Below are 11,402 nucleotides of genomic sequence, written 5' to 3'. Positions count from 1 at the left end.
AGGCAAGACACCTGCTTAAGAGTTTTATTTTATTCTGCAGAATACCCCATATTTTCTCCATTAGTCTCTTGCAGAAGAAACATTTTGGCTGATGTTAACCCTTCATATCTGAAGCAATGTGATTTCAATCGCACATCAGACCCCGACTGTCCCATCTTCCGCTTCAAAGACATGGTCACTGAAACTGAGGAGGACATTCAGACCATGGCTATCAGGGTATAACATGTAGCCACTCACTTTCTTTTCTCAGGTCCCATTTAGATTTGACTCTGCATAAGCCCATACTAGATATTCTTGAAGTTATTCTCAGCAGTTATGACGTGTTTGGTTTGTGTCACAATTTAATAAGGGCTTCATCCATGCCCATCAGGCTATAGGCTATTTGGGCAATAGTGTAACTCTGTGGTGTATATACACTAAGTATACCAAACATTAGGGACACCTTCCTAACATTGAGTTGCACCCCCCCCCCCCCCCCCCCCCCCACTTCAGAACAGTCTCAATTCATCAGGGCATAGACTATACAAAGTGTCAAAAGTGTTCCTCAGGGACGTAGGCCCATATTGACTCCAATGCTTCGTACAGTTTTGTCAAGTTGGCTGGATGTCCTTTGGGTGGTGGACCATTCTTCATACACACAAGAAACTGTTGCGCATGAAAAACCCAGCATTATTGCAGTTCTTCACACAAACCGATGCGCCTGGCCTGGCACCTACTACCATATCCCATTCAAAGGCACTTAAATATTTTGTCTTGCCTATTCACCCTCTGAATGACACACATACACAATTCTTCTTTAACCTGTCTCCTCCCATTCATCTATACTGATTATTGAAGTGGATTTAACAAGTGACATCAATAAGGGATCATAGCTTTCACCTGGTCAGTCTTTCATAGTAAAAGGTGTCCTTTATCTTTTGTATTTTCTGTGTAAAATTCGCTAAATAGCTGAATTTTGAAATTAGACTATATCATGGTTATGTTGTTAAGGGTGGCGTTCTTGGGATTGTGATTGACTGGAGCTGGGACCTGTGGCCCTAAGTACTCTTTCCGCAGGCTGGACATAAAAACTCTGAGAACAATGTACATTTGAAGTCAGAAGTTTACATACACCTTAGCCAAATACATTTAAACTCAGTTTTTCACAATTCCTGACATTTAATCCTAGTAAACATTCCCTGTCTTAGGTCAGTTAGGATCACCACATTATTTTAAGAACGTGAAATGTCAGAATAATAGTAGAGAGAATGATTTATTTCAGCTTTTATTTCTTTCATCACATTCCCAGTGGGTCAGAAGTTTCCATACACTCAATTAGTATTTGTAAGCATTGCCTTTAAATCGTTTAACTTAGGTCAAACGTTTCGGGTAGCCTTCCACAATAAGTTGGGTGAATTTTGGTCCATTCCTCCTGACACAGTTTGTGAAACTAAGTCAGGTTTGTAGACCTCCTTGCTCAGACACGCTTTTTCAGTTCTGCACACACATTTTGTATAGGATTGAGGTCAGGGCTTTGTGATGGCCACTCCAATACCTTGACTTTGTTGTCCTTAAGCCATTTTGCCACAACTTTTGAAGTATGCTTGGGGTCATTGTCCATTTCGAAGACCCATTTGCGACCAAGCTTTAACTTCCTGACTGATGTCTTGAGATGTTGCTTCAATATATCCACATCATTTTCTTACCTCATGATGCCATCTATTTTGTGAAGTGCACCAGTCCCTCCTGCAGCAAAGTACCCCCACAACATGATGCTGCCACCCCTGTGCTTCACGATTGGGATGGTGTTCTTCGGCTTGCAAGCATCCCCCTTTTTCCTCCAAACATAACGATGGTCATTATGGCCAAACAGTTATATTTTTGATTCATCAGACCAGAAGACATTTCTCCAAAAAGTACAATCATTGTCTCCATGTGTAGTTGCAAACCGTAGTCTGGCTTTTTAATGGCGGTTTTATAGCAGTGGCTTCTTCCTTGCTGAGTGGCTTTTCAGGTCATGTCGATATAGGACTAGTTTTACTGTGGATATAGATACTTTTGTACCCGTTTCCTCCAGCATCTTCACAAGATCCTTTGTTGTTGTTCTGGGATTGATTTGCAAAGTACGTTCCAAAGTACGTTCATCTCTAGGAGACAGAACGCTTCTCCTTCCTGAGCGGTATGACGGCTACGTGGTCCAATGGTGTATATACTTGCATACAATTGTTTGTACAGATGAACGTGGTGCCTTCATGGGTTTGGAAATTGCTCCCAAGGATGAATCAGACTTGTGGAAGTCCACAATTTTTTTTCTGAGGTCTTGGCTGATTTATTTTGATTTTCCCATGATGTCAAGCAGAGGCACTGAGTTTGAAGGTAGGCCTTGAAATACATCCACAGGTACACCTCCAATTGACTCAAATTATGTCAATTAGCCTATTAGAAGCTTCTAAAGCCATGACATAATTTTCTGGAATTTTCCAAGCTGTTTAAAGGTACAGTCAACTTAGTGTATGTAAACTTCTGACCCACTGGAATTGTGATACAATTCACTGTAAGTGAAATAATCTTTCTGTAAATAATTTTTGGAAAAATTACTTGTGTCATGCACAAAGTAGATGTCCTAACCGACTTGCCAAAACTATAGTTTGTTAACAAGAAATTTGTGGAGTGGTTGAAAAAACAAGTTAATGACTCCAACCTAAGTGTATGTAACTTCTGACTTCAACTGTAGCTCCCGAATACAACTTTAGGTGAGATCAATGAACATGTGGACACAATACTCTAAGGAGAATAAATGTAGCGTTTCAATAAGACTATGTTATTTCCACAGGTTTGCAAAGTACTACAAAACCGCTTATAATGTGTAAACAAGAACCTTGAAGCCATGCTCTTTTTGTCCAGACCTTTACCCACCTCCAATATCCAGCCCCTGCCACTAAACATCATGCATACACTCGTATTTCCTTAACTTTCCAACTAAGCCTTTTCAGTGTACAACCTATCAAACTGCTCTGAAGTTTAGCCAGAATGCTTGCTTATATGTGCACTGCGGTCGACAGGCTTCCTGTTTAGATTAAGACATGGCTCAGAAGACATACTATAATCCAGGAATGAGAAATGCGTTGTACTCCGAAATGTCCCTTTACCTCAACTGTTACACCAATAAGATTGAACGACTGCTAGTTACAGAAAACTGCCCTTTTCGTCCTAATGCTAGGTAGCAGAAGCAAGAGCAGACATTTTGGAATGGTAGTGTCAGCCAATCAGCTCCTTTGTTGTTCAACGGAACATTCCATAACGATGCCAGTGGCTACTGCTAGCTAGCATGAGAACAAAAACAGCAGTTTACTTAAAAACTAGCAGTCGTTCAATCTCCTCAATGTTACAGTTGGGATAATGGGACAATTCGGCGTACAACTAATTTCTCATCCCTACATCGAGGTATGTTTCCCGAGCCATATCTCGCACCGGCTCCACTGTGTTTTAATCTAAACAGGAAACCTGTTCGACCCCAGTGCAGCTGTAAGCAGGCGTAGGGTCGGAATCTATTATGGCTACTCTAAAGTTATTTGCTACCAGATAACAAGGAACAGATAAATATTAAGAAAATCATTTTAATATGGAAATGGTATTTCGCATCATTTATCAACAAAATAACAACTAACAAGCGGTATTATAGAAAGTAGAAAATCATTTTTAAAATTATCGTCTTTTCGGGAACATATTTCCTCTTCCCATCCCTCCACGTCCTCGACCCCTAGCAGCCACTGGGAGAGGAGACAAAGCAAATTGTTCATCAATCAACATACATTATTACAATAATCTGCTTCCATAATTTATGTAGCAAATCCAATAGGATACTAGCCTGGGCCTAGATCTCTTTGTGCTCCTGCTAACGCCAACTCCATTGCTGTCATAGTCAAGCCAAACATGTTTGGCATCACAATGACTGACAAAGAGTTGGCATGATGGCGCACGCAGGCCAGTTGGATTCAAAGAAGATCTGATTAGGGCCAGAATGTAATAAAATCTATACCTTGTGCTTTGAGAATGGCAGCTTTGCCTCTCCCAGCTCCAGCTCCCTGGTTCTTGTTCTTCATACTCTTTAGCATTGGTGCGTTCTTCAGCATGTCTGGTAGAATAAGGAATCGGATCTTGCTGCCTCGGATGTACACCTGCTCCAGCTGGGCTACACGGCCATCTCTGTGAGTCACTGTGATGTTGGCCATCTGGAGGGGACAGAATGTTGAATAAGAAATACATCAAATTAGATTAGAAAGGGAGGGGTTGGCGGGTAGGTTGTGGAGGACTACTCTTTATGAGGGATTCAGGGAAAAGAGATGCTGATTTGTACATTTTAGTCATTTAGCAGACGCTCTTATCCAGAGCGACTTACAGTAGTGAATGCATACATTTTTTCTTCTTCTTCGTACTGGTCCCCCGTGGGAATCGAACCCACAACCCTGGCACTGCAAACACCATGCTCTACCAACTGAGCCACACGGGACCATCATAATATTAAAATATAGACTAGTAAGGAACTTAGAACTTAAGAGAACTTGATGCAACATGTTCAGAATGATACTTTATATAAAATTGTAATTCATGTTAGGCATGAAATCCACTTTAAAGTTTGAGACGCATGTTATTACCTGGCAGTTCATGTTGTCCTCAGCTTCAATGAGTTTCCCCCGGTACACCTCCCCGGTGTTGGTCTCGCAGGTAACGATGTGGCCCTCAGCTTCATGAAGGACTTTGATTGGCACTCCAATGGACATCTTTCTGAGCACCACCACAAATACAGTAATGGTTTTAGGCAAATATAAAACAGTTAGCTTCTGGTTGATGTTATTTGTCACTAAAATCAGTAGTTAAACGTTAGTAGCTAAAACAGGATGAATGGAATTGGCTAGCTGGATGTTAGCTAGCTATGCTTGGTAGCTAACGTTGGCTAACGATAACTATCTAACGTTAGCGCCGAATGATACGTACTGTAGCTAGCTCATTTCCGTGTGCACTGCTATAATGCTAATAGCTAGATAGATTATGATAACCGTAATGTCTTACCGTTTAAATCCTTGCTAACAAGTTCGTGGAAATTATTCAGCTAGATAGCTAATATTTTTATTTAGGTCTAGTCTAGCTATGGGTGAATGGCAAAGATGTCCTGCTTGTTTGAAAGCTAGCCTCTCCAGCCCCGTGTATTTCCTGTTTGTTTCATTCATAGCCATGGCAAAGACGTTTTATAACTAATAGCTCATTGTTCTATCTGTGGCGATGCAGGGTGAAAACTAGAGCGAGAACTGTGTGTGCTGCCACCTACTGACGTCCTGCCAACGGTGCAGTTTAGTTCACTACTAAAGCTTTTTTCTTTTACAGACAACGCTCAATTCAATTTAATACGTTTTTTTATATTCCATCTATAGTATGAACAACAATTAAGCGACTCTAATAATGTGGGCTACACTCTGTGATAGATGTTGTTCTTGTTTGCGACCAGGGTTATTTTGGTGGCAGTGTAGTTTCTGGATCCACTTTTAAGTGTGCGCGTGTGTGTGTGTGCGCGCGCTATAAACAACATTTGGGTGTGCGGGCGCCACTAGCTACCGGAAGTGAGTTTGACTCGCAATCCTCGTTCGTATCAATTATTTGAAGAAACCCAGCTAGCTATCCGAACAGAACTAGCTTAGCTATCAGTACAAGAAAACATTAAACAATTCACATGAATCCACTTTGAATGATCTAACAGTTAGTGGGCGAATTGACTATTAAGTCGACCAACCAGATGTAAATAATGATATGTTCTAGAGTACACTAATTCGGTTGCTAGCGCCAGGCAGTGCTAGCCAACACCCTCATGAGGCAATCCAACTCCGAAGGATTAACTAGCTACCGACCGTAAGCAAGTCTAACTAGTTTGTGATTTGCATCTAGCAGCAAAGAACACACCAACAGAATGTCAGGTACGTGTGCTCTAGTTATCTAGAGAATGTTTTGTCACGTGTTTTGTGAATGGTAGTAGACCCCACCTAACTTAGCTAGCTAACCACCAATTTAATGTGAAGCAAAATCATTTTTTTTATTGAACCTTTATTTAACTAGGCAAGGCAATTAAGAACAAATCATTATTTACAATGACGGCCAAACCCCCAACTAACCCGGACGACGCTGAACCAATTGTGCGCCGCCCTAAGGGACTCCCGATCACGGCCGGTTGTGTTACAGCCCGGGACCGAACCAGGACATCCCATCCTTCTCATGACATTGTCACATGTAAATAACACTTGCTGTGTTTATCAGTGGTGCTAAAGGAATGTCCAACCCATTAGAAAAACATTAGTTAGTTAGCTACAGTAGTTATTTACTTTTGTAAACATGATTTTAATTAATTTGGAGAAGCTTGCCACAACAGCAGGAAACTGACATATTATAGGCCAGGTGAGACCGGTAGCTAAAATTGTGTAATTCTTTCCATCAGCCTCATCACATCTTGTTTTTGACAGATGATGCTGTCCTGCTGAATGTACCTGTCATTCGGCAGCTGTACCATTGGGACTGTGGATTAGCCTGCTCCAGAATGGTTTTGAAGTAAGAGGACCTTTCATCATATACTGCATACAGACATGGGTCTGCATTTTAACTACAGTGCATTGTGTAGCTGAAGACTTCATCATATACAATAATTTGGCAGGTACCTCCACCCTGTGAGTGATGAGGAGTTTCAGGGTGCTTGCTGGGAGTTGAAGCTGACGCAGAGCGTCTGGACAATTGACTTGGCTTACCTCATGTGCCAGCTGAGGGTCCGGCACCGCTTCTGCACTCAGACACTGGGTGTTGACAAGGGCTTCAGGAATCAGGTAATGAGTCAACACTTTGTAGGCCATCACAAGTACAATAGTTATAATGTAAGGTTAAGTACATTTAATTATCATGTAGCCCACCATAACAAATGTCCTTAACTAATACGTACCTGAGAGACTTACGATGTTTATGTTTCTTTCATCTGTTTCCAGTCCTTCTACAAGAAGCATTTTGACACTGAGGAAGACCGAGTCAACGAACTCTTCCTAAAGGCTGAAAGCAAGGGTGTGGTGGTGAATAAATGGTTAGTTAACTTTGTGAAAAACTTGCACGGATAAAGAAAAAAGACAAATTGTTCCAAATCTACCAGCTTGTCTGGTTAGTAATAGTTTTTTTACAGACCTAGACAGAAAACAACTAAGAGATGCTAACTTTCTGCCTTTTTGAATGTCACCTGTAGCTCTGTGACAATTCAGGAAATCCAGGAACATATTGACCAGGGCCATGTGGCCATAGTGCTGGTCAACGCTGTGGTTCTGGTGTGTGAACTCTGCTCTTCGCCTGTCAAGTACTGCTGTTTCCTGCCTGTGGGCCAGAAGTGCTTCTGCAGGAAGCCAGAATACCAGGGTCATTTTGTGGTGGTGTGCGGCTTCAACCGGAGCACTGGCTGCATCTTCTACAACAATCCTGCCTACTCAGACCGTTAGTTCTCCCTCTACATATTTCCAACAGTAGACAGGGCCACTGACTTACTAGACCCATATATTCATTAAGTATAAGTGTGGAATAAATCACATTGTATTTTTTGGCATTCCAAGTTCTAAATCGAAGTGCTTCTTAATAAATTTCACAATAACATAACACCTGCACCTGACTCTGTGCCCTGCATGGTGCTTTGCATGAACATGTAACCAGAGGGTGAAAAGTTGACCATGTTCTTGTCAATAAGCACAGAGAGATTGAGTAAGAGTGAAAATATCACATTGACTGAAAGCCTTTGTGTGTTTTGCTTACAGGTGTGTGTTGCACCAGCATTAGTAACTTTGAAGAGGCTCGAATGAGCTACGGGACAGATGAGGATATTCTTTTCATCTTCAAGGAGAGCTGATGGCTTAGGGACAATGAAGATGCAGATGGTCTCCACATTGCTATGGCGCCCCATCCTCACTATGATGACACACCAGTGGGTCTACAGGTCCCTGAACTGGGACTGCTGGTTCCAGCTCTAGCCCAGTGTTGTAGATGGTCCCGGGCTGTCCTCTCCAGGGCTAACTGACTGCTCACCGAACACACAACACCACTCCAACGTCACCACACCCGCTTCACTTCACATAGCCCATGCTAGTCGTCAGTGTGTAAAGGAATAATCACTGAAGACATAAATAAAGTGTGGTTTTTAAGTTGGTTGGGGGACAAGCAGATAGATGAAATAGAATAAATGAATTTTTCCTGTGTCCCATTTTGTTTAGTTTTACTTCAGTTAGTTGATTCTACCAATTGATGTGTGAAATGGTGAGCAGTGCAAGACTTGAAATCCTTTTCCTAATGTTGGGTGGAAAAAATAACATGACACTCAAGTTGATTCTAAACTTGGAGAGGACAAAACAATGCACATACAAGGGCTTATGGCAACATGATGCTTTCTTTGGTTTTACCTGGTGTCATGCAAGTCTGATGGGCCATGTATTGCTGCTTTCCTCCCCTTAGACTAGCCTCGTCTTATTTTATTAATAGTTATTTTGATACTGTTTGTTAAACTTCATGTATTAGTATTTTCTAATAACATGGAATAGAGGGAGAAATTGTTTTTAAAAGACTCAGGTAATTAATGTCCATAGAGTCTAACGTGTTGTACTACAATTACAAACCCATGTTACAAATGTATTTTCTTTAATGCAATACACCTTGACCCATAGCCTGTTTATGGAACCAAATCTGCCTGGCAGGCCACGGTGTCAGTCATCAGGACATCATGTTCAACCTCAGCCTGCTGCTTTGTACAGACTTTGCTTTTGTTGTGTGAACCAATGATTACAGTCCATGTCAGTGTCATTCACATCAAGGAGATTATTACAGAGAATCAGTTATAGTTTCATCTGAAGGCAGTGGAGGCTGGTGAGAGGAGCTATAGGAGGACGGGCCCATTGTAATGGCTGGCATGGAATTAATGAAACTGTATCAAACATGGAAACCACATGTTCGAATCCATCCCATTAATTCCATTCCAGCCATTACAATCAGCCTGATCCTCCTATAGCTCATCCCACCAGCCTCCACTGTCTGACGTTTTGTCCGTGTTGCACTACATGCCTCGATCTCCATGCTCTTTGAGTTTGGAAAAGGGAGAATGGAGACAGTGGAAAGTGTGAAATACCCGGTAGATGGATGCCTTGCAGGTTTTGCTTCAGTATATGACATATTTAACACTACCTTCCAAGTTTTAAAGGGTTTATTAGATCATAAGATATTTTCTGTTGAAAATAGCAATCAAGTGGAGGCAACACACAGAATGACTTCTTTATTCTCTTTCAACATTTATTTTTATATTTTGGTATCATGGATGATGTTATTGCACTTTGGTTTTTGTACCAGCCATAATTATGTATTATTTAATTTTCATTTTACCATGATAACATATTTTCCCAATCTAAATGGGATGACAATGATTTATTCCTGCTTGTGTATTTTTGTTATGAACAAATGGAATGTGTTAAAATGGCTTTATTTTTATGAAATATACAATTCCATGTATGTACTGTACTCAATAAAATAATTTGAACACATTCTTTGCTTTAGCTTATAGTTGGCTTGTTTGGTCTGTTAATAATCTTGATAGCACTAATCATGTCTTCCTCAATATTGACCTCATGTCCTCTCATTGAGATAGCCTACTGTCTACAGTGCAGCACGTCTCTTCGTTTAGGGGTATCTTCAGGTCATATCGATCTTCTACTCCTTGATAATGTTCGGCTTGAAGTCATGCTTGGTTGCCCTGGTGAGCTCCTCTGAATACTCCCCATACCTCCCAGTCATCTGCAGATATAGTAGTGCAAACTACTTATGCAAATGTAATATACCAGGTTTATGTTATTGCGTAACTGAACATGATACAGGTTAGACCAGACAGTGATGTCTGTTAGAGTTTCACAGGTAGACAACCTGCAACATTATGCATGGGTCATGAGGTCTATGGATATGAATGTGCTGTGAGGCTAACGTTCAGCAACATGACACTTGTTAACATGGCACCTGGCCCCAGGCCTGTTCTGGATGCAGAATGTAAATGGCAGACAAACACACTGCACTGGGGTGTGGCTCATATATCAAACATGGGTCTATGCCATTGAGGCTCACTGTCAATGACGCTGGTATAGACCTGACCCATTTCTGGATATCCCTTTTGTATGCTTTACTTATTCAGAATTATCTCTATTCATGCAGACATCCATGTCAAATTCTTGACAGAAAGATGCAGTGTTAATTGAGTACTTAGTTGAAAAACAGATATGCAGTAATATGCATGATACTACACTGTCCTAAAAAAACAGTGAAAGATTCATACCTTTTTTTCCATTCCCAGAGGTGAACTCATTCTTAAAGTGCTCCTACATAAAACAAGAGAGATGTCCTCTTCAGGAAACTGCATTATGATGGTTCATACATAATGTAGTTGTGTTCACCAGCTGTGAAGTCTTGCAGTGACATACTATATGAAGCTACACACGAAAGAGAGGATACCAGTATATCATGGATAATTGGACTATGGAGGCAGTAGACGGCAGAACGGAATAGATGTTTCAATGCCCCTAGGACTTGGCTCAGTAATAAGAGGTTGTAAAAGAGATAATGTGGAACAACATAAACCAGTCTTTGGTGGTATTTACTGTCTCAACAAGGTTGATTCCACAGGTGAAGCAGTGGTTTGCTATAGCTGCATTCCTAGCCTCAATTGACCACATGGGCTCACTGAGTTGAAGAGGATTTCTGCTTATATATCTGAGTCTAGAGGAAAGTCTTTGTCCTTCGGCCTGGAGAGAAGCCAAAGTCATTCCGCTACCCAAGAGCCTTTACTGGTTCTAACAGCAGACCTATCAGCTTGCTGCCAGCTATTAGCAAACTGTTTGAAAAAATGGTGTTTGACCAAATACAATGCTATTTCTCTGTAAACAAATTAACAACAGACTTTCACCATGCTTATAGAGAAGGGCACTCACCATGTACTGCACTGACACAAATGTCTGATGATTGGTTGAAATAAATCAATAGGAAGAAGATTGTGGGAGCTGTACTGTTAGATTTCAGTGCAGCCTTTGACATTATTGACCATAACTTGTTGTTGAGAAAACATATGTGTTATGGGTTTTCAACCTTTGCCATAATATTATTATGGATTCAGAGCTATCTATCTTATAGAACTCAGAAGGTTTTTTTTAATGCAAGCTTCGCTAATGTCAAACATGTAAAGTGTGGTGTACCGCACAAAGTTGAACACAGACAGCTTCCCATGTCTCCTCCGCGCCTGAACCAGTCGTCCACCGCAGGAGCCTTGGTCTGACTCTGATGCCAAGGCGCCAGAACCGGCGGATACCCCAGTACGCACTGGAAAGGAGAGAGGTTAG

At 41.2% G+C, this 11,402-nt stretch overlaps 2 protein-coding genes across 3 annotated transcripts; one reads left to right on the top strand and one right to left on the bottom strand.

Annotated features, from left to right (window-relative positions):
* Positions 1 to 3,579: 3,579 nt before the first annotated feature.
* On the bottom strand, positions 3,580 to 5,213 carry LOC115164675 (small nuclear ribonucleoprotein Sm D3). Of its 2 annotated transcripts, none has more exons than XM_029717395.1 (4): positions 5,050 to 5,213; positions 4,635 to 4,764; positions 4,019 to 4,211; positions 3,580 to 3,749 (listed from the first exon to the last, which is right to left on the bottom strand). In XM_029717395.1, the coding sequence occupies exons 2-4, from the start codon at positions 4,758 to 4,760 to the stop codon at positions 3,685 to 3,687; spliced, it is 384 nt and encodes a 127-aa protein (XP_029573255.1). In that variant the 5' UTR covers positions 4,761 to 4,764; positions 5,050 to 5,213; the 3' UTR covers positions 3,580 to 3,684. The 2 variants fall into 2 exon arrangements, with proteins under 2 accessions (XP_029573255.1, XP_029573256.1); XM_029717396.1 differs by having other exon boundaries at positions 4,635 to 4,760; positions 5,050 to 5,203.
* A 31-nt stretch (positions 5,214 to 5,244) lies between these two features.
* On the top strand, positions 5,245 to 9,566 carry LOC115164674 (protein GUCD1). The gene is made up of 6 exons (XM_029717394.1): positions 5,245 to 5,945; positions 6,486 to 6,570; positions 6,674 to 6,839; positions 6,996 to 7,087; positions 7,244 to 7,485; positions 7,800 to 9,566. Exons 1-6 carry the CDS (start codon positions 5,939 to 5,941, stop codon positions 7,889 to 7,891), a joined length of 684 nt encoding a protein of 227 aa, XP_029573254.1. The 5' UTR covers positions 5,245 to 5,938; the 3' UTR covers positions 7,892 to 9,566.
* Positions 9,567 to 11,402: the final 1,836 nt, after the last annotated feature.

This window comes from Salmo trutta, chromosome 27 (assembly GCF_901001165.1).
Source record: "Salmo trutta chromosome 27, fSalTru1.1, whole genome shotgun sequence".
Lineage (NCBI taxonomy): Eukaryota > Metazoa > Chordata > Actinopteri > Salmoniformes > Salmonidae > Salmo > Salmo trutta.
Note: the sequence above shows the minus strand (reverse complement) of the source record. Positions and strands in the feature narration are given on the sequence as shown.